We start from the raw sequence: 27,956 nt of genomic DNA, 5'->3' as shown, positions 1-27,956 counted from the left end.
TAAACATTGTCCATTTTCAAATCCCTCCTTGGATGTTTTCCATGCTTTTGCACAGAAACTTTTGAAGTTTGATATATTTTCATTAGGATTCTGTATTACTTTCCTTCCCACTATTTATTTGCTCAAACTTACTGATTTTGGATGCACAAATTATCTGTAATGATGATTTGTCTTCAATTGATTTAGTCAATTAAGAACCTATTAGTGAGGATAAGTAGCTCAATGGCTTTGCTTAAACATTGTAGTTTTTACGTAAGAGCATGCAATTTCTATTGTTATCACAATACCCATTTGATGAGAAATCTCTAAATATCCTCATAATCCTTTTTGGATTCAAATAAACTAAATATTTTGGTTCATTTGCAAATTTTGCCATCCCACACTTGTCTGCATTTCCCAAGCACTTATGAATGTATTAAGTACAAAGCTGATTACAGAACTTTCATAAAGACCCAATTGCTTTCTTTTTGCCATAATGAAGAAAACTTGCTCTTAGCTTCCGTTTCCCATGTTTTGTCCATGGGAATATTTTGTTCCTTAATCCGCAACTAATTCATACCCTTGGTAGTTCCTGTGTGATCATTATTCACCAGCTTTTCCAAAATGTGTTTGTTGTATAGATAATTTTGTTTTAATCTGTTTTTGTAGTTACATGTTCCAGGAATTACAATATAGTGGTTGAAATGTAACTTCCTTTTCATAAGTTTTCTGTTGTTAATCATTTACCATGTATACATCTGTGGTTTACTAATCTGTATTTTCTGAATCATGATAAGATTTTTATTTAGATTTGATAAAATGTCAGCTATTTCCAAAGCATTAAGTACAGTATCTGTGCTTAATTAGACATACTGTGCTTCTATAGTGGCAAAATTAGTTCAGCTGATATTTCAGCTTTGGCTAGCACCTTATGTTTCATAGGACAGATTTTGTCTACTTACAGAAAAGTAATCAATGGAACTAAATAGGCCTATACATTTGTTACATTACCTAAATCATCTTTTTAAAATCAGTTATGGCTGGCTCATCAATTTAGCTCAACTTCGCTGTTACTTAAGTACAGTCTGAAACCAACCTTCCCAATAAATTCTAAGGCAGTCAGATTGAGATCTTTTGTATTGTAGGAGAGCACATCATTATGTTTCATATTCATTCTCAACTTTCACAGGCAGTTCTCCTTTATTCACTTTAATTCCAAACAATCAACACTGCTATACTGTTATTGCACAAAGAAGCTGTTTTCCTGGCCTGCTTCATCATTGATATTATCGACGTAGCTTTATCTTCTAGGTGCCCATTGCACAAGCAGCTATTCAATACCTTTGAAACCTGAATGTGGTTTATTTTCAATCTATTTCCAGAAATACAAGGTGAAGCCTTTATGAGAATTATGTTCTCATGCAGTGTTCTATAATGATTTTGTTGTTGTTACAAAATTTACCTATCCAATATGGGAACATTTCTATGAAATGAAAAGTTGTAGCATGCTGAAAATTATATAATGACCTATCAGCTCCACTATCCCAGGGGAAGGTTATGAAATGCTGCAAGAATTACTTACTATGAGCCCTGCAGAATCATGAGATTGCCTTTATACTTCAGAACAGTTAAATGACAGACGCTGATTTAAAATCCTGAGGAAGGTAAATGTGTAAAAAAAAATTAACTACTTGAATTTTGCTTGTTCTTCTGCCACGTCTTCACTTAATGTTCCCAACACACTTTGCAAGAACAAAGTGTTTAAACAACAGACTTATATATAGTACTTGCACACTATTTTAGGTTTATGATATGTAGTAATCAGTGACGTATTCAAGGATAAATGAAAGTAAACAGAATTTATCTGTGTCTAAATTGAACAACACATTGTTTACACACTTTTGTGCATTCATTCAGGTGTGGTTATCTATTATTTTATTTACTATAGGAACAGGGCAGAAAATGCATTCAAAAGACATGATATAGAGTGGGTTGAATAAATCTTGTGGGAAGAACTAGAAGATGTCTCTGTGCCTGGCACATCTGAAGCAGCTGGAGTTTTGCACTACCACTGCAAGATAAATGCTTCATATTAAGCCCCTGACCATATAGTTCAGTCATCAGCGTCGCAAAACAAGCACCATGAACACAGGCTAATGTGGCTATTTCTGTTGTAAAAATACAGAAAGTCTGGTGTGAATATTTAGAAGTCTTTGTATGAGAACTACTGATTCTATATATCTGAAAAGCACTGGTATATATATCTTATGTTCTGAGAAGCACCAGTTTGAGATGCCCTTATGTATTGTTCTATTTAAACCTCTTCAGAAGCAGAACTGTAACCCAAACTAAAATGATGAAGGACATGCACATGTTAGAGGGAGATGACCGTACTGTTTATCTGGTTTGGTTTACCCAAACTCAATGTGCTTTTTGCTATAATAGACTAATTTGGCTCTCTACAATAATTATTTTATTTATGGGATATTTTGCACTATAGCACAGTTTAAGCAACTTGATATTATGCTACATTTGCTACCTTGGATAGATTTTTATATAGACCAGTCTCACAGACTGTCATTTGTGCAGCCAGCACCTTTGCACACTGAGCAGACTGGCCGCATCAGGAAGCTAACTCCACTCTCATGTTTTAATTCTACAGATACATATGCAAAAAGCTCAAAACTTAAAATTAGTACCATTAACTTAAACGGTATTGTTCATGTGAATAAAATTAAGTACACGTTAAAATAAAATGCTAGCATAAGATACTCTTAAACCCCCTTCTGAATATTATGTAATAAATGTCATATTTTTCATAAATAAAGATTTGCAACCTTGCCAATAGAAATCAGGCGTATTTTTTACAGGGTTTCACAAAACACGCTTCAATAATACTAAAAATACCTTCTGATTTTCAGTATATTTCAGTGGCAGCTTGTTTCTATGAGTACTACAATCTCTGTGGAAGAGACTGTTTCCATTATTAGTTTCAGAGCACACACAATCTTTGCCTGGTATTCAGTCTTATTTCAAGGACTTGAGTTAAGAAAGACTCTTTATCAAGGGAGTAGTGTTCCAATCTAACTCCCAGTAAGGTCAGGGGAAGTATTTCTATGTTTCTTCTTAGAAAAGTGGTGGAGAGTGAAAAGATTAATTTTAACTTCGACATTGGTTGAAAACGTCTGAGTTATCAGCAAGAAAAAGAGGCATATTGGGTGCAGTCAGTTTGGCCATGTTGAGAACAGCTGTTCATGCCAAAAAAAGTACTAGGACAGGTGGTTCCCCATGGCAGTGTCAGGAAGCTGGCAAGCGGGATGCTCCTGCAGCATCCCCAGGGAAGGCCAGGCACCCAGATGTTCCAGCAGCTTCCAGATTATCTGCTTCTTACAGCTCTATCACCATACATCACTGTGAGTTTACTAAAGCAAATGGTATAAGCCTATTTTTGTGTTTAACTTGTTATCCAAAATCATTTAACAAAACTGCAGTTTAAACATATGAAGTATTACTTCATGTGAGTTGGTTTGCAAATACTGCCTTGAATACAGAAAGACTGAGGAAGATATAAACCCTTTCTACTGACATCTATATATGCGAATATCAACTAGAAAGCTGCACATTACAATCTCTAATATGGTAAAGGCAAAATGAATTGTTCTATAAAGTTTATTATTTGAATACTTGCCTAGTTCTAAAGTTACATGGATTTGAGAGAATATCCTTCATATATATATCCTTCATATATCCTTCATATAATTCTACCTGCATACTTCATAAATATTAAGGCCAAAAAGGGCAATTAAATAATTTTAGTCTGACTTCTTGTATAACAGAGGACATCAGACTTACTGTACTGATGGTTCATATAATCTCTTTATATAATAAAGAATAGGAATACCGTAAGCAAGCCATTTAACTTGGACACTTGCAAAATCCTAGGACATGTACAGTAAGATTATAGATGGGAAGTAAATCACTATAGTCCAGTACTTACAACATTTACATGTGACCTGTGACTGGGATAAATTTTTTCTCAGTCATATCATTGTATTGTTATGCATTACAGCATCTTGTATGCAATCCAAAACATCTTGTACTTGCCCTGTCAAAGACAAAAGCTGTGATTAAATAGACTGCTGGCACTTTCTCTGTTCTGAACCTTCCTCTTTTCCTTTGATTTTCTTTTTTGCCCAGCTTCCAGTTTTGAAAGCAGTGTACACAGTGAACTGTAATGAAAAAGCAGTTAAAATAGAAGTCAGTGTGCTGGTCCCTGAGACAACATTGGTCTTTGCATCTCCCTCCTTGTTGGAAGTGCACTGGCCTGACTTTTTGGAGGACCAGCAGGTACCAAACTAATAGGTCCTAAAAAAAATGGCTATGCCAAGTGTAGTAGTCCAGCAGTGAACTGGAAGTGCAGTGGCCTTCCCTTCCATGGCCATAATATTTTTGTCTTCCTCTTAAGAAATATGCTTGTCTAACGCAGATACGTGTCAGCTGAGGGACTGTAAAAAATATTAGAACTTTGCCGCGGAATGGACTCTGTCAGAGACCAATATGATCAGACAAAAAGCCATTTATTGCAAAGCATTAACTCCTTATATACTATTGCTTACACACACCTACAGCAATTTGGCATATCATGATTGGATACTTGTCCTATAGACCCTTAGTGACTAACATATAATTGGTTAAGCACAGGTGTGAGAACTTGACCTCGAATGCTTGCCAACAGTCCACAGTTCTCATAAATCAGTGAATTCCAGCTTCTTCTTATCTTGCTTGCTTAAGCTTCCTCGGGCCTCTCACGGCCTTGCTGTATCTTTCAGAGTTATTCAGAGCTCATGTACCAAATATCCATTCTCCTGTGAGAACACTGTCTCCACAGAACTTCTCTAGAAGACTAATTTATAAGCTTCTGTATCTAAGTACTCTTTCCTATCAGAAGACTATATAAAAATGAATCATTGTATATCATCAGAGTCTGTAACTAGGCTTGGTAGGGGTAAACCCTTGTCATAATTAAGTATATATATATATATATATATATATATATATAAATGATCAACAAAATGAAAGTTACTTAAGCAAACTTAGAAGCATGTCACATTTTTTTAAATCCAGGAAGTGAGTTGCACTGGCAATTGAATACATGTCTTTTATCTCTCAGCAATATCTGAACAATGGTATTATGGTAAAAAAATGAAGTGTGCAAAGAAAGAAGTGTCCTTACTGATCACATGAGGCTGTTTACTTTGGACAAAAGTAGCACATATTGCTAAAAAACACCCTACTTAAAACTTGCTATAAGGCTGTCTGGAGACAAGCCCTAAGTCAGACAACTGTTGGTTAAACCTCCTTTAGGAAATCAATAGAGTCAAGTCTGTTGCAGAGGCCATCTTCAGAATGAGGTCTGAAATAGAACAGATGAGCTATCCCCAGGCCAGGCCAGTTTTTCTTGACCCAGGCCAGTGAAGTACAGTCCCCAGCCATGCCTTCCTGCCTCTTCACTTGCTGCGGCTTAATGGCAAGGTGAGTCAGACAACTGACATGATCCAGCAGGGAACTTTCTGCAGTGAGGTAGTTTTCAGCTGGATCAGCTGATTGTGCAGCCACAAATGAATTGGTTCAAATTCCAAATCTAATATGAGTAATGTGGTGGCAGCACATAGTTGTGGGCGCAGGGAGTGCAGCATTGCTACATTCTCTATCAGCTGTACTTACCCTAAAATTAGATGCACTGTACCTTTGAACTAGATTCCTTACTTTCAGATAGCTAACTTAGGCAACCAAAGTCCCATTTCAAATGCAGTAGGAAATAATAAAAGCATTCTGAACTACATCTAACAAAGGAAGCTTAACACACCTTTTTAAAAATAGTGTACTTGTTGTACAACTCACACATAAAGTAGAAAAGCTGGTTTCAGTAGTCACCTGTGTCTGAGAGGCCAAACCCCACACTTGGTGGATGAGTGCTCTAACCACCACACTTTGCTGCTCTATGAAATAATGCTTGAGCTATGGGACAGGGAAAAGAGAGAGACATGATATAATACAGAGTATTCAAAGGACTCCTATACTTTGCACTGTGTTAAACAGAAAAATATTGTTACAGAAACTTGAGCCATGACTACTGTTGTGGTTTAAACTCAGTCAGCCATGCAGCTATCTCACTCACTCCCCCTCTTCCTCCCCCTGCTCCCAGAGGGATGGGGAGGAGAATTAATAGAATTTAACTCCCATGGGTTGAGATAAGAGCAGCCCAGTAACTAAGGTATAACACAAACCACTACTGCTACCACCAGTAATAAAAATGATACGGGAAATAACAAGAGAAGAGAATACAACTGCTCACCACCCGCCAACCGATACCCAGCCCGACTGAGCAGTGATCTCAACCGTTCAGGTAACTGCCCCAACTTTACATACTGGGCATGATGTGCTGTGGTATGGATACCTCTTTGGTCAGTTTGGGTCAGGTGTCCTGTCTCTGCTTCCTCCTGGCTTCACATCCTCCCTGCCAAAGCATGAGACTCGGAAAATCCTCGATCAGAGTAAACATGACTGAGCAGCAATGAAAAACTGGTGGTATCAGTGCTGTTCCTGGGCTGAAAGTCAAAACCACAGCACTGCACCAGCTACTAAGAAGGAGAAAAATGACTTGCTGCTGCTGAACCCAGGACAACTACAGAGTTCCGCAATGCTCCTTGAATACAGACTCACCTTTTTCAAAATGTTGAGTAGGGTGTTGCCTGGGAAGTAAAGTTGGGTGGGAATCCTTTTAGGCTGAAGACAGTCCAAAACCCTAGTTCCCCACATCTCTTATTTGCTCTTACTGCAGGACTACTGCACAAAAGCTCTGTTTTGAAAGGATTCTTACAATTCCTTTTTTAACCAATTGAGAAGGGATGGAAAAGAAAGGGATAAAACAGGCTCTGAGAACATCTACCATATGTTTTTTTGTGAATATAATGGGGGCTGATGAATGGTGAGGAGGTAAATCATCCTCGGAGAGTATCTAGCAGATGCTGTTGAATTGAGGCAGAATCCAAAGAAAACACGCAATTCCATAAAAATAGTCCTAAGCAATAGATCACTGCTGACCTGCATCAGCTGCCGAAAACTGTTGCTGTAGAAAAGGAAAGAAGAAAAACCGAAGGCAGTGGAAAAAAACTTAGTAAAGTAAAGAAGTGGCTAGTGACTGTAAATCCCTGTGGGAAGAGGCTTGGTGTTCAGTTTTCATTGGATATGTCAGAAAATGAACATGAGCTGGCAGTGTGTGCTTGCAGCCCAGAAAGCCAACCGTATCCTGGGCTGCATCAAAAGGAGCGTGAGCAGCAGGTCAAAGGTGATCCTGTCCCTCTACTCTGCTCTCATGAGACCTCACTTGGAGTATTGTGTGCAGTTGTGGTGTTCTCAACATAAAAAGGACATGGAACTGTTGGAACAAGTCCAGAGGAGGGCCACGAGGATGATCATGGACTGGAGCACCTCCCACATGAAGACAGGCTGAGAAAGTTGGGGCTGTTCAGCCTGGAGAAGGCTGCATGGAGACCTCCTAGCAGCCTGCCAGTATCTGAAGGGGGCCTACAGGGATGCTGGAGAGGGACTCTTCATTAGGGACTGTAGTGATAGGACAAGGGGTAATGGGTTGAAACTTAAACAGCAGAGGTTTAGACTGGATCTAAGGAAGAAATTCTTTACTGTTAGGGTGGTGAGGCACTGGAATGGGTTGCCCAGGGAGGTAGTGAATGCTCCATCCCTGGCAGTGTTCAAGGCCAGGTTGGACAGAGCCTTGGGTTATATGGTTTAGTGGGAGGTGTTCCTGCCCATGGCAGGGGCATTGGAACTGGGTGATCTTAAGGTCCTTTCCAACCCTAGCTATTCTATGACTCTATGATTCTAACTCTGCCTGATGCATGCAATCACATTCATTACTGAGCATGGTTAGTGCTACTGATTGCACCTAGTGCTTCTGCACTGCGAATAGCAGTAGCACCTTTTTTATTTCTTGTTTGCACTCTTCTGGTGTGCCCATATTGCTCTTTGATGTGCGGCTCACTTGTGTGCATGTGCTCTCTTTTGCTTGATTAGTGATCCAACTAGTTCAGAGTAAGTAAATAGTATTAAAAGTCCTTAGGGACAATGACTTTTTTTTTTATGTGACAGCTGAAATAAGCAGAACATGTCATATTCAATAAGTCAAATTGTTATGGGGCACACCCCACTGGAGGCAACAAGACAGTCATACAAAACAAAGTAGCAAGATACAAGCAAAGGCCACAGAATAGTCAAGGCCCTGTGAACATCCGACCGCTACTGATTGCAGCAGCATCTAACCATAGAGAAGTGATCAGGCTCCCGTGCCATACTGTGAAAGATGCCATCATAACCACCACCCTGCACCTTTGTGGTCAGGCCACGAGCTTCAGAAGCATGACACCATCAATAATAAAAAGACGGTCAGCCTGATGCATAGGAAAGCTCTGAAAATTTTCTACAGGAAGCAAACATGTCTGGACTCAAAACCGACTCACCTCCTACCTAGGGAGGCACAAAAAGCTCAGCAGAACTAGACAAAATAACCATCGCTTTGAACCGCCTTGGCGGCCCTAACTCCCCTGCCTGGGGTCGCAGTGGCGGTGCCTCCGGGAGCAGGGCACCAGGCAAGGCCAGGCCAGGCAGAGTGCTCATCCGCGCCCCTGCCCAGAGCGGCGAGGGCCAGGCACCTCTGGAGCCGCGGGGACCTACGGAACGGGCCTCCAGGACCCTCCCGGGCGTTGCGCCGCCGCCGCCTCAGGGCAAGCCGAGGCCTGGAGCTGGCGCCGGGTGGCGCGGCCCAATCGGCGTCGGCAGCGGGACCACTCCGGTTTCCCAGCCTGCTGCGCGCAGGGGGTTGGTTCCCCGGCCCTGGGAGGAGGAGGCAGTGGCGGAGGTACCTCGGGCGGGAGGAGGAGTCGCTGTTGCTGCCGAGAGCTTCTCTCTCCGCCGCCGAGCTGCCGGGAGGGGTGGCAGCGCCGCTCCCCCCCGCCCCGCGATGCCGCTCTTCGCCACCAACCCTTTCGACCAGGATGTGGGTGAGTGGCTCCCGCGGCGCCCGGCCCGGTCTGGCCTTCTGCCCCGGCCTCCCCCTGAGGTAACCCTGCGGCCGGGCCTCCCTCCGACCTCGCTCCTGCCTCTAGCCCCCGCCAGCTGTCCTGCCGCTCGGCCCCAGGCTCTTCGATGCCCGCCCGGCCTCGCGTGTGGCGGGGAGCGAGAGGCAGCAGCGGGTGGGAGCCTCCTGGCAGGGGACGGTAGTGGCTGCGGCCTGGTCGGTGACAGGACGGGGGCTGCTGTGGGCCCTGCCTGGCGGCGTGGGTTGGCGAGCCAACGGGGCGAGAACGGCGGGGCTTGCGGGAGACAAGCTGGCCTGCCTAGCAGAAGTAGCATTATGGCACAACAAAACAAGTACCGAGAAATGCTTGTGCTGAAGTGTTGCTGGGAGATGGAAAGTAAAATGCACCTTCTACAATTCTTCACAGACAGGCATGAGAGCATTGTCAACGAGTCTTGTATTCGGCTCTTTAAAGTGAATTCCTGTGGGAGCTTTCTTGAAACTTGATGTGTTGTAGGCAGGTTTCATCCCTACTTTGCTTATTCCAAGGCCAAAGTAGATGGAGAGGAAATGCCTGGGTTTTACTTGACAAAAGTTGTGCTTAATGCTGATGTGTTCAAAGGTAAAATAACAGCGAGGCATTTAAAAATTAATTTTGCACTCTGATTTGTGATTGTGTAATAGGATTTGTCCAACCTGCTGTTGGCATTTGTTTTACTGTGAGCGATAAAAGCTTCGTGTGGTAAACAGTGTAATGTACTCTTTCACCGGTGTACGTAAGTACCCTCCGCACCCACCTTAGATTACTTTTTTTTTGCAGCAGTGTGTAACACTGTGTATGTTCCTTGGTGCAAATTTCTTTAGTAGCCTTTTACTGGCTGTAGCTTTCAACTACAAATACATTGTTTCTTTCTTAATGTTGTTTCAACCTCAGAAGTCTGGGCTCCAGTTTAGTTCTTTCAGATCTCAAAAAAAACACAAACCCTACTCAAAACTAAAGTGTGTATCTTCTTTCTAAGGGAAGGGGTTAGTGCATAAACGAGAGCCTGTGACACAAATTCTGAATGCATGTTACCAGAAATTCTTTGTTGTACCTTAATAACGCATACTTGCTCTTCACATTTTGAACAGTTAAGAGCACTTTTCTACTGAAGACTGCCCTTTTATTTATAATTTTATTGGTGGCAAAGTTGATGGTGACTGACTTTTTTCCTAATGGTTTTGCTGTCTTCTAATGCAATTTGGCAGTTGAAAATGAGGAAGAGGTTTCACTGCTTGCCAATTTTCCATGGTCCATTAGAAGATTGAAACATTGGTAATATTATATGTGAGAACGATTTGAACTAATAAGGTTAAAAAGTGATAGCTGAGGTTCTGGCAAACCTTCACTTCTTCCTAAGTGAGTCTTGCAGTGAAAATCAAACTGCTTGAATGGGTTTCTCTAGAGCTGTGTCCAGTAGATGTGCTCGTCAGCACTGTAAATTTTCTAATGCAAGGAGTAGCACCCAGCTGCTACTTCAGTGGTTTATTTTCTGTTTTTCGGGTGCAGAGGATGGCAACACTTTACCTACTGTGCTTGCCTAGTACAATGACCAGTAGATGTTTTTCAAAAGCATTATTCTGTATTCTGTATGAGCACAGGGAAATAACCACTCTGCAACACCTTACCTACTGTGCTTGCCTAGTACAATGACCAGTAGATGTTTTTCAAAAGCATTATTCTGTATCCTGTATGAGCACAGGGAAATAACCACTCAGTCTCAACTTGTTCTTGGAAAAGCAGTGGGCAGTGGCCTAATTTTCACCACTAAACACATCTTTCTGATGGCCTCCCTCATGATGTCCTGAGGGAGAAGGAAGGAGGAGCAGGCTGTTCAGTTGGTGGCAACCTTCTTTCAGGAGCCTGCTGCATTTATCCGTCACTTAATTGAACTTGTGCCAGGGAGATGGGAACGATGAAGTCTCCAGGAAAGTGTCCCTGGGCCCTTCTTCCCCAAGGCCCCTTGGGAATGTGCTATTATCTGGATGAACTTCTTGGCAGGCTTCATAAGATAACGTCAGCTGTGAGTAAGGTCTCATGTTCTCAGGAAACTTCCAAAAGTTGCCAAGCAGTAGTGTTATTTTTCAGTTCTTTTCTCAGAGTGAAAGTTGAGTGCTCTGCTTTTGTTCTTGCCCAGCAAGATAGCTTTCTTTTGAAAGTTGGATTCCTGAAGCAGGAAGACAGTCAAAAGCTATTCTTTATTTCATGTGGATTTAGACATTGGTGTAGTTGATAGTATTGCTGTGATAGGTGGGCATTCTTGTCTATGTGACAGCTAATCACTACTGTGTGATAGTTGGAAATTATTTTGGAACCATTTAGGATGATGGATTGCAGAGAACACATTTGTGACTAAATTGTTTTCCTTTGTTTTGAGGAGCATAGGTATCTCTAAGCTCAGAATGAGAAATTTCCCTGTTTGGCCAGTCATTGGCATTTGGTTAGTCTTGTTAGCATGCTTCTGCTGTGGAATGTGGTCATAATGGTGTCATAATAGCTATTTAGTGTCAACTTTGTACAGAGATTTTGAGGGTGCATCTCTTCTTAGGGTGTGGTTGGTAAAATAATGTTGTTTAAGACTACTGTTAAACTAATAATATTAAAGAATGCTTTAAGCTGCCCAGAAATTTGAGGTCAGCCATTGTCATCTTCAAAGAATCCAGATCTCTGGATGAAGCCCGAATGCTTTGTTTTGTTTTCTGAACCCTCTTTTTATCATATTTAAGACTATTTCAGCAGGAACAGATGCTAATCATTGGTGACACAAGTTCTTGTGGGTTTTCATAATCAAGTCTGAGAACCTGTGACAGTGTGTCTAAGTAAGGAACATAGTATTGGAATCTAACAAAAGAAAAAATCTCGAAGACACTGTACCATTGAGATTATAATTAAGAGACTAAGCCGTCATTTAAGGGGTTAGAATCAGTCGTGTTCTTATTAGTTTGATGTGAAGTCTGTTTCTGTCAGATTTTACAACCTTAATAATGAAATTCCCAGAGAACTGCTCCTGAGAAACACAGGTTTGTCTGTAAGTTTTATGCAGCCAAAGTAATGGTGAAATGTGCTGTAAGAACTAAGAGATTGTTTGCTAATCTGTCATGACAGCCTAATTAGTAATGTAGCAGTGATTAGGCTAGGTTTGATGAAGGACTTCCTGCTAAAGCAGCTCTAAAGTGTCATTTAGATGTTATCTCAAGAATATGTAAGTATGGAGTTAATTTAGTCATTCTAACTTGATGTCAAGCATTGTCTTCAATGTCAGGGCCACCCCTCAGGAATCCTTGATCCAAGAAACTGGGGAGAAAGTCTGGAGAAAATAAGTCTTTTCCTTGGTTAAGGAGGTTTTGGTTAGAGATCGTTTAGACAAGCTTGACATCCACAAGTCTATAGGCCCTGATGGAATGCATCCACAATTGCTGAGGGAGGTGGTGGACATCATTGCTAGGCTACTTGTGGTCATATGTGAAAGGTCATGGCAGCTGGGAGAGGTGCCTGAAGACTGGAACATCACCCCAGTCTTCAACAGGGCAAGAAGGTGGACCCTGGTAATTACAGGCTAGTCAGCCTCACCTCAGTTCCTGGAAAGTAAAGGCTGGGGGCTGACCTGCTGCAGAGTAGGTCTGCAGAGAAGGACCTGGGGTTCCTGGTCGACAAGTTGTTCAGGAGCCAGCAATGTACCCTTCTGGCTGAGGAGGTCAATGATATCCTGGGCTGCATTAGGAAGCGTGTGACCAGCAGGTCAAGGGAGGTTATCTCCCCTTGCTTCTCTGCTCTGCTCTGGTGAAGCTGCACCTGGAGCACTGTGTCCAGTTGTGGACTCCCCAGTTCAAGAAAGACAAGGAACTGCTGGAGAGGGTCCAGCAAAGGACTAAGAGGATTAAGGGTCTGGAGCACCTCTCATGAGGAAAGGTGGAGGGAGCTAGGCCTGTTCAGCCTATAGAAGGAAAGGCTCAGAGTGGATCTGCTCAATGTGCTTAAGTATCTGAAGGGAGAGTGTCAAGAGGATGGGGCCAGACTCTTCTTGGTGGTGCCAGGTGATAGTACAAGAGCCTATAGACATAAACTAAAGCACAGGCAGTTCCACCTGAACATGAGGGAGAACTTTACTGTGAGGGTGACTGAGCATTCGAGTAGGTTCTGCCCAGAGAGGTTTTGGAATCTACTTCCCTGGAGATACTCAAGAACGGTCTCTAAACAAGCCTGAGTAATGTGGACTAGGTGACCCTGCTTGAGCAGGGAGGTTGGACTAGATGATCCCTTCAATTTCAACCATTCTGTGACTGTAAGGAATGAAGGCAGTACTTGCCCTTAGTCTAGTTCGCAATTTGTACTGATTTGAGGAACCACAGGAGTGGGAAGAAAGAAAAGATTCAAGCTCACTATTTACAGTAGTAGGAAATTAAGCAAGTATTTTAGTAATATAGTAGAACTGTCAATCTGATGTGACTTGCAATGTTTTTTCACGCATTTTATTAACTACAGCAGTTAGTGATCATTTTATACTTACAACTCTTTGGATATTTGATAGTATGCATGAATTACATATGATTGTACATATCAGTGTACAGCCTGATGTTATTAGGATGTAAGAAGTGTTTTGACTATGATTCCCATTTTCATATAATGAAATACTTTCACTATTTAAACTCATTATTCTTTAACTTTACTCCCTTGGTTAGCCAACATTTCTAAAACTGTCCAGTTACATGTCTCCCTAAGACTCTCCTTTTTCTGTTTAGGCCAGGTTTGCCAAAAGGAGGGAAAATAGTTGCAGAGGAGATTTTTGATCCCAGATAATTATGGAGACTACAGATAGTGAATTAACTTCTGGCTGCAATGGAAGATATATTCCAAGGTTTTGGTTCAGCTTGTCGTGAGTCTGGCACTTTTTGGCCCAAGTTGGCCTACTGCTTTTCTTGGTGGTGTTTTAGATAGAAGGGCATTAACTGTGAGCTAGCAGGGAAGCTGAGTAGAAAATGTGTGGGAAGAAGCTATAGCCACCCCTTTTTCAGTTATTTATAAATGTTTATGAAAAACAAGAACTTTTCTCTAAAGATACCTTTGGTGTATGCTCTCAGTGAAAAATGGTGACACTGACAGGATAAAAAAGAGTGGAATACCTCTTCTGTATAAAAGCCAACAAACAGATAATTTTTAGTATCTCTTTCTGAAGATTAATCACCAGACTCTGAGTTCAGCTGGGCAATTTGAAGCCAACATAGTGCATTCCATAGTTTTTGTAGACTGTACTTTCCTGGTAATTCTTTTTCATTCCTTCCTGGGGAGAGCTCTCATTTTAAGTGCTTCCCTCCTTTCAGCCGTGACAGTGTACGTTGCAGTATAAATATTCAGAAGAATCAAAGTGGTTCTCCAACATGTAAAATCTTTTCCTCTAGGTGATAAATATAACACTGTATATTTCATAGAATCATAGAATCAGTTAGGTTGGAAAGGACCTTTAAGATCAAGTCCAACCATTACCCCAGGACTGCCAAATCCACCACTAATCCAGGTCACTGAGGGCCTCATCTAAACAGTTTTTTGAACACTTCTGGGGATGGTTATTCCAGCACTTCCCTGGACAGCCTGTTCCAATGCCTGAGCACCTTCTTGATGAAGAAATTTTTCCTAATATCCAGTCTAAACCTCCCAGCTTGAGATCATTACCTCTCTTATCCTATCACTTGTTACTTGGGAGAAGAAACTGGCCTCCACCTCTCTATAACCTCCTGTCAGGCGTTTGTAGAGAGGAATAACGTATCCCAGAACCTTCTCCAGATTAAACAACCCCAGATCCTTCAGCTGTCCCTCGTTGTGCTCCAGACTCTTCACTAGCTTTGTTGCCCTTCTCTCGACCCACTCCAGCACCTCAATGTTTCTCTGTAGTGAGGGGCCCAGATCCGAGAACAGTATTTGAGGTGCAGCCTCACAAGTGCCGACTGCAGGGGGATGATCACTACCCTGGTACTCCTAAACACACTATTTCTGATACAGGCCACGATACTGTTGGCCTTCTTGGCCACCTGGGCACAAGCTGGCTCATGCTTAGTGGCTGTCATTAAGCACCCCCAGGTCCTTTTCCACTGAGAACCTTTCCAGCCACTCCTCCCCAAGCCTGTAGCATTGCATAGGATTGCTGTGGCCAAAATGCAGAATCCGGCACTTTGCCTTGCTAAACCTCATACTGTTGGCCACAGCCCATTGATCCAGCCTGTCCAAATCCCCCTTAAGAGTTTTTCTATCCTCCAGCAGATCAACACTCCCAGCCAACCTGATGATTGATCTTCCTTCTGAAATGCTACTGTGGCTTTTCAATGGGGCTCTGCAAATAGGTTCTGGCACCATTTATAACATGCCTGTGATACATCTTGTTTACAGAGTAATCATAATTGTTTTCATACATCTCTAATGCGCTCACTTCCTGCTCTGTTGTAATATTTCTGGTGAAAGGTAGTTTGAATTCCATGGATTTGTTAGGGTTTGTGTAAGATGTCTGAACATTTGCATTATTTTTTGCCCAGCAGTGTCTCACCACGCCTTGAATCCTTTTGTCTTTATTCTGCTTAGCTTACTGAGCTGTGTGATGTCTATCTTGGCCAGGTTGCCCCATGCATGGTGAGATGAATGAAGTGTTCTGAAGAAATAGGTCGAGGTGGCCTCATGTCAGCTTGGTCACTACTGCTTGCTTTGCCTTGGATAAGCTAGTAGGACTCTTATAAGACACCTTCTGTAAGTGCTCCCATGAGGACTTTTTATGAATACTGGAAATGGGGATACAGTTAAATTGAAGAAATTGCTTAACAGCTTTAAAATTAATGGTTCAACAGGAAATTCTAATTCCATTCTATTGTGGCACTGCCTGTCAGAGGTTATTTTCAATGTTGTCTGAATGGACCCTGGTTGGATGTATTCTTCTGTACAGTTCTGAGCATGCTAGTGAAATGCAGAGTGGTTAATATTGAAGCAGGTTTGGTTTTTTTTTGTGAAATGGGCCAAGAGATGCATTTGTTCATTTTATTTGACAGACAAAAAGAACAAATTTAATTACTTTTAACTTCAGTGATGTGGAATGGTATGTAATTGGAATTTCTTAGTGAGTGACTGCAAAAAGAAAGAAAAATTTGCAATCTGTTTCAGTCTTTCAGCACTATTTAAACTATATTGAAGAGATGAAGTAGTTACATTTATGTTTTTACAATGCTTTGGAATTTTTGTATTTGCATTTATATAGAGAGGGGGAAAAGTTATTTATTTAGCCTTGGCAGAAAACCAAGACTTTCAGTGGGAGAGAGGAAGAGAAGGCTAAGGGGAGTGTTAAATTTTTTTTTTTTTTGTCCATTCTGTGGTGTTTACATTGATATAATGGATTTTTTTTTTTTTTTTGGGGGGGGGGGGGGTGGGTGGGTGGGAGGAGGGGCGGGTGTTTGGGGTTTTTTTTCTTGGTTTTTTTTTTATCATGCTAGAAACTGGTTGTAATTTTAGCTTGTGAATGAAGACTTTCTGTATCCATTTTTTGAAGACTTTCTGTTGCCATTGTCACTTCAGTTACTGAGAACTTCTGTATTTCATTTTAGAGATGTGCAACTGAGGAAAATAAATTGTGTCCATGAATGGAATAAGAGCAAATACCAACTAGAATGGTTAAAAGCCATAGTTTAGTAGACTATTGTGACAGGTTTTACTCATATTTGTTTTGCTTCAAATTTGCTCATATTTGCTTCAAATCATGTACATTTCAGGTTGGTTTTGGGAGTGTTTCATTTGGTTTTGTCCTTTCTTGAAGTTCTATGTAGTTTTAATATCTTTGAGACTTTGTGGCCTAAAAAAAAGCTCAGTTCTAAGACTGGAGTTTTTAAAAAATAAACTTCTGTAAAATCTAAAGCTTAAACACACCAAAATTCTCTAAGAATGTTGTTAGCAATGGGTCTTCTACCTATTTCTGCTCTAACAAATGCATCATGTTATTTACTGCAGTATCCAGACATTGATTAGAGTCTTTACTCTTGCAAAATTCTAATAATACGGTAAAATACTATTGTTAAGATGCAGAACTGAGGCAGAGAGATCGAGTGACTGGCACATATTTGCATGGAAAACCTGCAGCAGTATTTCTATTTCTCTTACCAGTAAGCCTGGCAGTGGATTCTTTCAGCATGTACTACACTTCTTCTATCCAGTAGTAGTTTATGCACCCGACTATAAATTTCTGTTAAGACAATTATGAATTATTGGGATTTTTTTTTTTCTGAAAGAAGTTTGCTTCTTCTGCCCTGAAAATGATCAACTGCAGTCGTGTTTTGTTTGCAATGGGGAACTTAAAATAATATCACAGCACAAACTTTATTTGGGTATGATTTCTAAGTAATGTACAAAAACAGAGGAGAAAACAGAATCTTGTTGACACTTCAAGCCTTCAGTGTGTGTAAATTGGAGGGAAATGGGACCTCAACAAAATTAATTGACTTTATAGTGCAAGGAAAGGCTGGTTTATTTAGGTATCCCAAAAGAGCCCATGCAAGGGCCCATGTACTTTCTCCACAACCAAAGTACAAGTAAGGTAACTCATATCTTTAGATCAGCCTGGCCTGGCTTCTGATTGATAGGTGTAATGCTGTCTCCTGGGTGTTTGGTACGGTATTTCAGTGAGACTGGATGACATTTTTACTGAGGAATGGTGTTTTCTGTAGAAGGCAGATGATGTTCAGGTTTGTGTAAATTTTATTCAGGGGTTTACTTGAGGAAAAAAAAAAGGGAAAATAAGTTTTTAAGTATGATTTCAGCATCTAGATATTGGAAAGAGATTATGTTCTAGAACTTACTGAGAAACTTAGAAAACATAGACACAGCTGCGATTCGTATCAGAGGAGATGCGCTTTGCTTCACAACATTTTCTTAATGATTGTTTTAGATGTGATTTATGATTATGTCGGTGTGGTTGAAGCACTGTTTCTGACTTGGGAGTTACAAAGCTGCAAATTGTTAGTCACTGAAAGGTGTGTTGTAGGGAAGTACAACTAATGCACACCACCTTCTTTTTTGTGTTTTCCTAGGCATCTGCTTCTTTCGGTATAATATACATTAGAGAATGAATACTGGGCAACATGGAATTGGTCTGGCTTGATATAGTTAATGTTCTGAGTACAAAACTATAAAGAGAGAAGCCTGATGATCTCATGCCCTGTGCCTTGCAGAGAGGCTGAAAAATGTGATACATCACATGTGTTTGTGTGTCTTCTGTTTTAAGAACTAAATAAATTGCTGAAGTTATCTGAAAAGGTATTTTTATATTGTGCAGAATCATTGTTCTTCAAAGAAGCCGTAGTTACAAGTATTCTTTTCCTCTGAAGTGATGGTGTTTACCACTTTGTGTGCCTGTCTTTGGGGAATTAATTGTAAGAAAATAAGTTTTAATAACTTCAAGAAAAATAAAGGTGAAAGTTGAAGACCTGTAATGGAAAAAAAAAAAAAAAGAAAGAAAAGAAAAAAAAAAAGAAAAAAGCAGTAACATTTTAAAACTACTGATCACAACCCAAGGTGATGTGAGATTTTACAGGCTTGCACTGGATAAAATGACTACATTAATATAATTTGTAGGCCTTGCTTGTGCTAGGAAAACAATATCTCAAATTTGAGTGACCCAGCTTTATGGGAGAGTGCTGTTTCAGAAAACTAGACAGGCTTCAATCTTATGTACCTCTGTCACGTAGTCCTGCTTTCCTTTGTCTTTGACATGGCATTAGTAAGTTTTAAAGAACACTGATTTAATGAAGAAGCCAGTGCTGTCTTTAAAAGTTGTTTTAGTAAAGTCTGAAACGTTATCTGATCCTGGCTTGACATTCACTAAGTTGAATAAGATTTTGTGGCAATGATGAGGTAGAGGGATAGGGTCTGAAGTAAATATTCATATTGCTATGGCATAATTATTTTTTATTGGGGTGAAAGATGAAGAACATTTCTAGTTTAAGTTATCTTCTGTCTGCTGTGCTAACCTACCCTGATACTTTAAACACAAATGTCTGGTTTTCCCTCCCCATCAGAGTTTATTCTGGTACTAAGATAGAGTCTGGTAGTGACATGTCAGCTGTACCTGAAGGCTGGTAGGGTGCCAGATGTTAGAGTAAGCAAATACTGAATGTACATAAAGTTTTTTCTTGTCTGTAGATGTGTGCCTTCCATTAAAAAGGGAGCATTCATGGATTTTAAGTAATGATAGTGTCAGTAATTTAACTTAGGTAGCTTTAAGTCATAATTCTGTCTACAAAACACTGATGCAACATAGGAATTTTATCAGGCATCTTTGTTGCTCCTGTTCCCAGAGTGGTGAAAGGTGATAGTCACTCACTAATGCTCTGACAAATAGTGGCCTTTTTGTGGATTGTCAGTGTTAGACAGGGTACTGCTAACATTCACAGTATGCCGTTAACTTTTAAAACTGACCTTGTTTGGGACAGAATGTAACTAAAACTCTAGAGGTAAATTTGTTTTCCTCATGTCTTATGATTAATTTTATTATCTAAGGGAATTAATGGATGCTTGTTACTACAGAAGACAGAAGGCACACAATGAAACTGGGTTTCAGGCTGAGATTTAGTAACAAACTGTCTACTGTTTGTTGGTGGAGGAAATATCCCAACAAACAAGGGGGAAGGTGTTGCAAGCAAATGACAGATTTTATACAGAACTAAGTTCAACTTCCAGGAAGGGATGTAGCCATCATAGAAGGCTTGTAATTGTACTAATCCGTAAAATGTTCTCACTGAGAATTAAAAAAAAAGGTAGTAACTGGTATGGTTGGTATGGATCAGGGATGTCATCAATTAGAATCTTAATTGTAGTTTTAGCCAGCTATTTAAAATAGCATAAACCAACTGGGTGTTATCTTAAAACATTAAACATGCATTAGTTTACTTTTTGGTTTGTAAGACACAGCAGGTTGCCATGCCATTTGTCTTTGCTGACATTGTGAGGGAAGAAGGATCAATTGTTGCCAGAAGTACAGATGACTGACTGTTGCGTAGAATAATGGAAAAGGCCAATGTTTCAGTTCCATTGGGTGGTTCAGCTGCCTGCTGAAGGATGAGCTAACTGAAGTACAGCATTATGTATGCGTGAATGGTGTGGGTTTGCAAGGCTGGATGTAAGCTCTGAGCCTGATGGGATCTTAAGGCTGTGGAGGGAATCGTGCAGGCACACTTTGTCTGGAGCTGCTACAGCTCCAGCAGAACTGGAAATGAAACAGTGGAGTCGTGGAAGTAAACTGCATCCATGCAGAGAGTTTTGTGTGTCTCTGGACTGTGCTTACTAGTTGTTTTCAGTTTTGGGAATGCCGTATAGGCAGCTCAGGATGTGTTTCAGAAAAGCTGTTATGATGCTTCAGAGATGAGGCTGGCTTTGGTAGCAGTGCAGCTGCTGTGCTCGTGGACTATGATACAGAAGAATGTCTTGGCCTGTGATGGCTCTCTATGCAAGTCATTTAGTTCAGGTGTCTTGTGGCACAAGTATTCTGCCTGCAGATTACCCAGAGCTGGATATACTAAAAAAACCAAAACAAAACAAAACCCAGCCAAACAAGTAGGAAAAGTATAATGTGTGGTTCCGCTTTGGATTTTTCTTTGCCTTCTTTGCTTCCCCCTCATCTCATTTGCTTGTAGTTATAAAATATCCCCGACTAAAAAAAACCAAAATTCTGAGTAATGAAACTGTTCCTGCCGCTCTACTCTGCTCTCGTGAGACCTCACTTGGAGTATTGTGTACAGTTCTGGTGTCCTTAACGTAAGAAGGACATGGAGCTGTTGGAACAAGTCCAGAGGAGGGCCACAAGGATGATCAGGGGGCTGGAGCACCTCACATATGAAGACAGGCTGAGAAAGTTGGGGCTGTTCAGCCTGGAGAAGAGAGGGCTGCTTGGAGACCTCCTAGCAGCCTCCCAGTGTCTGAAGGGGACCTACAAGGATGCTGGGGAGGGACTCTTCATTAGGGACTGTAGTGATAGGACAAGGGGTAATGGGTTAAAACTTAAACAGGGGAAGTTTAGATTAAATATAAGGAAGAAACTCTTTACTGTGAGGGTGGTGAGGTACTGGAATGGGTTGCCCAGGGAGGTAGTGAATGCTCCATCCCTGGCAGTGTTCAAGGCCAGGTTGGACAGAGCCTTGGGTGATATGGTTTAGTGGGAGGTGTCCCTGCCCATGGCAGGGGAGTTGGAACTAGATGATCTTAAGGTCCTTCCAACGCTAACTATTCTATGATTCTATATAAGCAGGATATAGTCTCACTGCTCGATTCTCATGTTTTGACATTTTTAGTTGGATGCTGAATAGATTCTGCCATTAGGGTGTTCCTCTGAGTTGACAATCTTGTTAAATGATTTTATCTTTTTTATTTTTTAATTTGTATTTTAATCTTTATTAATCAGAGAAAGCAACCAGTGAGATGAACACTGCAGAGGACTGGGGCCTCATCTTAGACATCTGCGATAAAGTTGGACAGTCACGCACAGGGTAAGTGACTTTAGAGATTTCCTCACCAAGCTTTTTTAATTTTATTATTTCAATCTCAGATGAGAGGAATGAAATTTTTATTAGCTTATATAGTCTTTTGGAACAGCCAATTAAATTTATTACAAGTAAAAGGAAAATGTGTGGGTTTTCTGCTCAAATATTTTACAATTCTTCCTTTGGAGATATTGGCTGATCTGTTAAAATTAGATTTTGTGTACAGCAAATTTTTGCCAATGTAACGGAATAAATTAACCGGTATGTTTTAGCAGTGTCATTGTAAACCTAGGAGACTTCAGGAAGAATTTTTCTTATAGAATCATAATCTAGTTTGGAAGTGACCTCCAGAGGTCATGTAGTCCAACCCTCCAGCTCGAAACAGGACTAATTAGATCAGGTTGCTCAGGATCGTGTCGAGTCTTGAATGCCTGTAGGATCAGAGTTTCCACAACCTCTATGGGCAACATGTTTCAATATTTTACTATCCTCAAGTAAATAAATAAATAACCCTGCAATCTGATTACAGTTTCCTCTGTTCCAACTTGTCTGTTGCATCTTGTCTTATGACTGCAGCTCTGAGAAAGAGTCCTGCTCCATCTTCTATGTATTCTGTTATTAAACTGAAAGCAGTTCTCCATCTCTTGTTGTGTGTGACTCTCCTTTGACCATTCTGGCACCTCTCAATTTGATTTACTCCAATGCATCAATACCCTTCTTTCACTGGGGAGCCCCAGACTGGAAAAAGTACTCAAGATGCCATCTTAATGGAGGGGGAGGATCACTTCCAGTGGCCCTGTTGGCTGAACTGACCACTTATTTGACCCAGGAGGAAGTTGGTTTTCTTTTCTGCCAGGCTGCACTACTGATGCCTGTCACCCAATAGGACCTGCAGGTCCTTTCCTGCAGAGCTGCTTTTTAGGTGGTCAGCTCCTGGCCTTTGCTGGTGCAGAGTATCTGAAAGGTAACACCTTGTCCTTGCTGTTGTTGACCTTAATGAAGTTCCAGTCTGCCCATTTCTTCAGCCTGTCCAGGTTCCTCTGAAGATTAGCCCTGCCCTCCAGTATATTGATTGCTCCCCTCCACTTTGCTATTGTCTAAGTGAAGTTGCTGAGGGTGCACTGCCTCCCATAATTCAGGTTATTAGTGAAGACATTTAGCAGTGCTAGTCCCAGCAGAGATCCCTAAGCGACCCCACTAATTACTGTCCACTAACTGTAATTTGCACCACTGGTTGGCAACTCTTTGAGCAGTTTAGGAGGCCAGCCAGTTTTTCACCCAACTTACCATCTTTTTGTCTAGCCCATGTTTCACCAGTTGGGTGATAAGGAGACTATCAGCTTCAACTGTATGTGGAAACTGCTAAGGCAGAGGTATAAAGCGTCTGCTGCCCTTTTCTTCTCTCCAACTGACCACCAGTGTCTTTGTCACAGAAAACAATGAAGCTCTGTGTTTCTTTTCGCTTGTTTGGAGAAGCTATTTTCTGTCACCAGGGCTTTAATAAATGTACATTTTGAAAATGTGATACTAAATTAAACACATCTTAATATGGTTTGCTAATGCTTTCATTATTGATTCTTTACTGAGCTCTTATGCATGCACATGTTTTTTGGACATGAAACATTAAAGTATAATTTGAGTTAGCAATAAAAATGAAGTTTAAAGACGTTATTTTAGTATATCTAGTGTTTTTATTCAGTGTAGTACTAGGCTTTGTAAATGTTTTATATACATCTTTATATACATGTTTGTTGCTGGAAGAAGTTTAGATTACAAAATCTGTTTTATGGTTTTCTGTGTACCAGTCTGTAAGCTCCATTGCATGCCTGCAGCATTTTAGATGTAGATCATCTTATACCTAAAGCCGCAGCAGACTAGAACTACTCTTCGCGAACAAGGACTTTTTGTCCTACAGTGTTACATGACACATTGTCTTATTTACGTCTGCCAAAAATTTGTTTGCATCCAGAATAACTGTTGTTAACTGTTATGCTACAAAGGTGTTACATTTTCTCATAAGATAAATTTTTAAACCTTTACCCAAAGGCTGCCAAGGCTACCACTAAACCATGTCTTGAAGGGCCTCATTCCTTATTTTTTGAACAAAAAAACCGAAACAGAAGAGTTCAAAAAACCACTTTGATTTGTTTAACTATGAGACAATCAAAACTTTCTTTTTAATCTCTGAATTTGTTTCAGGAACTCAGACAGCTCAGCAGTAACACTGTTTGCACCCCATTTTTTTTGAACATTGGTAGTGAGCAAGCTGCCGTTTCAACATGGGAACATGATTAAAACAAAGGTTTTACCATCAGAGGCTTTTTTTTTCCCCTGAGGTTTGTGCTTTTTTGGTTTTTTTTTGTTGGGTTTTTTTCCCAGCATTATTGAAAACTTGTGTATTTTTTATTTTATTTTTGTTTGACTGGCATTTTGAATCATCTGACTACAGAAAAGATACAGATTTTTGCACAGTATTGGTTTTCTGCAATGGAAATCCTTACACAACTGAATCTATAGTTTATTAGCTCTGAGTAAAATAACATTATAAAATCTGAATGATTCGTTAAGCATAATAAAAGAGAAAATTAAAGGCCACGTATGGTATATTTTAGCATGAAGCACCACTCCTTCTTCAGTGAGTTCAGTGTTAGCCAAGTGCTAATTCTGTTTGCTTTGAGATGGTTGTATTAATTTACTGAGACATGCCAGTCTTTTTGTTTGAAACTATACCATCAGTTTTTCTCCAGAAAAGTTACTTAATAAAAATGACAGCTGGAAAAAAAAAATGAAGTCAGTGAGAATTCACCAACAGTTGAGAAAATAGAAATGTTAATTGCAGCACTCTCTGCTGGGAGTGAGTATGGAAAAATCGTCACTGGGAAATGGTTTGTCTGTGTTGCTGCTTGCCTAACTCTGTCTTGATTTCTTATGGATTAATCACTGCCTGAGTCAATATTCTGATTAGATGATTCTTCTTTGGTTGTTTTTGTGCCTGTTTGTACAAGAGAGAACAATAAAATTGCTTGCTTGATAGTCTTCCAAACTACCTTCCTTTCTTTCCGACCCCCTTGTTCCCCGAAGTTACTTAACTTCAGTAACATTTTATGTAGCCATTGCAGTATATGTCTAACAGGCTGACCAGGAAGCTCTTTGACTAGCTTGTTTATAAAGAAGCAAGGAGGAAAATTTAGTTACCTGTGTAGTCATGAGCCCCACAGTCAAGTTACCTTAGACTGTAAAAGAACAATAAATTCCTGAAAATATATTAAATGCTTTGTGCAGTGTAGTATTTTAAATTTCAATTGCTGTTAATTTTGTCTTTGCTAAATAAAATATAATCAAATACAATATTTTTTACTCTAAAACTGAAAGATATTGTGAACAATTTTTGGATATATTTGTATATAATACCGTAACTTCTATTGTATTTTGCTCTATTTTCCATTTACTGATTTGTTATTCCTGCTTATTGTGCTGCCTCTGAAATTTTGGAGCTGAACTGTGGCCCAATATTTGTATGGCATGGTCTGGAGAGGTGTCTAATAAACACATAGAATTCTGTTCTCATGGGGCATGTGCCTTCCCTTAAATAGTGCATAGTGCTTAGTGCTTCTCACTTTTTTTTTACAAGCTAAATTGTATGATTAATTAATTTAAAGTAAAAATAAGGATTTCAGATCTGTCTAGAATAGGTATTCTTAGCCTGTGTGACTAAACATTGGTAAGCCTGGGTTGTTGGGGTTTTTTTTTGGTGTAGATATAATAAAAAAGTGGGTTTTTTTATCTTTGAGCATGTTAAAACATTAACACTCAAATAGTGATAATTTCTATTAAATATGTGAGCAAATAGATAAGGTATTCTTAGAAATTGCTGAGGGGTTTACTTGGTTTTTTACCTCTTCAAAATTTTACTTGACACGTATGGAACATTATTTGGCTTCAAGGCTTTCTTGAAACTTTATTACTTCTTAATAAGACTTGGTATTCCCTAACAAAAATGTTAGGCTAATGGTGCTGTTCCTGAACTGCTAAGCTCCTGAACCTTCACCTTAGCTTTATAAATACTAGTTTAACAATTAATGGACATGCACTTTTTTGTGCTCACACTCATATTACAGAGGTAATCCTACTCATAAATTAATGGTTAAAAAATCAGTTGTTTCTGAAAATTTTGGCCTGTATTCTTTCTCAATTAAAGTGAATGCATGAAAAGTGTTGGATAATTAATAGATAAAAGACAGTGCTTGCCTTATAGCCTTCATTTTTAATGGTTATATGAAGGTATATACTGAATGATACCTAGTCTTGCTGTGTGATAGCATTTTCTAAAATTAGTACTACTAAATATGAGGTGGACGCTTCTGTAAAATGTAGACACTGCCAAATATAGTATAGCCAAGTCGTGGTGTAACTTACACCTGAGTTTCATGTTAGATCTTGGATATCAGTTGAATAGAAAAATAATTTTGGTAGCCTTTACCCCCCACCCCCCAAAGTACCATGAATGTTCCAGAAATACATAAAATCTCTTAGTTTAAATACACATCCTCTTTTCCTCTTTCCCTACTTACCCTCTTTCAGGGTACCTTTTCAGGTCTATTCAACAGGTAATGCTTTTATGCCAATGACAGTTCCTACCTGAGCCTCTCTCAGCCTTCTATCACCTTTAAAGACAGAACAAACCAACAGAAAATCACACGGATTTTAATATGCTAAACTGTCTGAAACTTCCATTCAAATTATGTCTTAAATTTCTTTTTCACACTATCTACCACAATGTAGATAATACTTAGAATTCTGTATTCAACAGTTTTGAAACTTTGATGTAGAATGTTGTAATAGGGTCTTTTAGTACTTACTTTTTTATTGCATATCTTCTTTATAGATGGCACTCTATAGATAAGAAGAGACTCTGGGGAGCATAGTATTGGTAATATAAAAAAACCTCATCAACCTAACAAAAGGGTGTTGGTGATCAATATGTAAGCAAATATCCTTACATATGTATGTGAAATATGGAGGAGTGGGTGCATGGAGTACAGAGAATTACAGTTCTCTTAACTGCAGGGGATTTTATGTATTCTGGAATATTTACTATATTTAGCTGTAACTACAAAAGATAATGTAACTTACTGAGACATTTTGATAAGTAAGAAAGTTAGCAATCTTACAGGTAGAACTGGGTGCAACTACTAAAAGTGCAAATCTATTGTTTTTAATGTTGCACTTATAGGCAACTAAACAATTTACTGACAGTGTTACTGTTTGTAAGCATTATCATGTGTACAATAAGAAATGTTCATTTCATTACATTTTTTTAAAGTAGGTTTTGTGTTTTTCAGGCCGAAGGACTGTCTCCGTTCTATTATGAAGAGAGTGAACCATAAAGATCCCCATGTTGCTATGCAAGCATTAACAGTAGGTTCTTTTTAATGTAATGCTTTTACTTTGTGAACAATTATATTGCAAAATATATTCTCTGAGTTTTAATCTTTCTTTCTTCAGCTTCTAGGAGCTTGTGTATCAAACTGTGGTAAAATCTTTCATTTAGAAGTCTGTTCAAGAGATTTTGCCAGTGAAGTAAGCAATGTGTTGAATAAGGTAATGTATTGCATTGGTTTATACAATTCATAGAGAAGTGAAATCAGGCAGAGAATTGGGGTAATCTGAAAGTGGAATGGAAACTAGTTTTGGAAGACTGGAAATCTGGGGGCTGGGGAGGAGGATACAAGGTTACTGGGAAGACTCTGGCTGTGAGGAAGAACTTCCTGAATGCCACTGGACAGTAGCTAGTTACATTTTCTGTCTGCGGGAGGTGGTGCATGGTGTGTTAATTTGTAAATATACAAATTCATTTTCGTGTTAAATAACAGCGATGAAATGCTAAATACAGATGTGGTAAAAGGGAGATAATGCAGAGCTTTTATATAACCTTGTTTTATTTTATTTTGGGCCTAGTGTGTATTGTACAAACCCTATGCTGGTGTACTAGTCTCTATTTCTAACAAAGATATCCTTTAATGATACAGTTGACTTGAAAATAGAGTGTTTATGTAGTTTATATTGAGAGTAACATGAAATTATTTTATATGAAGTAATTAAGAACACATTCCTACATTATGTAACTCGTTTGTACTATTTTTGCAGGGTCATCCAAAAGTTTGTGAGAAGCTGAAAGCCCTTATGGTGGAATGGACTGATGAATTCAAGAATGACCCACAGCTTAGTTTAATATCTGCTATGATAAAAAATCTTAAAGAGCAAGGAGTTACTTTTCCAGCTATTGGTTCACAGGTATGTTAAATTCTGTGGTTGTCCTTAAAAGACATCAAAAAATTTTTTTTGTCTC

The 27,956-nt window shown here is 39.7% G+C and overlaps 1 protein-coding gene across 1 annotated transcript in view; it reads left to right on the top strand.

The window, feature by feature from the left end:
- Positions 1-8,919: 8,919 nt before the first annotated feature.
- The window catches only part of STAM (signal transducing adaptor molecule), a 32,998-nt gene continuing 13,961 nt past the window's right edge, over positions 8,920-27,956 (top strand). Inside the window, exons 1-5 of the mRNA XM_005152957.3 lie at positions 8,920-9,056; positions 21,529-21,613; positions 26,950-27,025; positions 27,113-27,208; positions 27,755-27,901. Coding sequence (XP_005153014.2) covers positions 9,017-9,056; positions 21,529-21,613; positions 26,950-27,025; positions 27,113-27,208; positions 27,755-27,901 — 444 coding nt within the window. The 5' untranslated portion in view covers positions 8,920-9,016. The remainder of the gene's footprint in view (positions 9,057-21,528; positions 21,614-26,949; positions 27,026-27,112; positions 27,209-27,754; positions 27,902-27,956) is intronic.

The sequence above is a fragment of the Melopsittacus undulatus genome, chromosome 1, assembly GCF_012275295.1.
Source record: "Melopsittacus undulatus isolate bMelUnd1 chromosome 1, bMelUnd1.mat.Z, whole genome shotgun sequence".
In the NCBI taxonomy this organism is placed as follows: Eukaryota; Metazoa; Chordata; class Aves; order Psittaciformes; family Psittaculidae; genus Melopsittacus; species Melopsittacus undulatus.
This window is presented reverse-complemented; position numbering and strand designations above follow the sequence as displayed.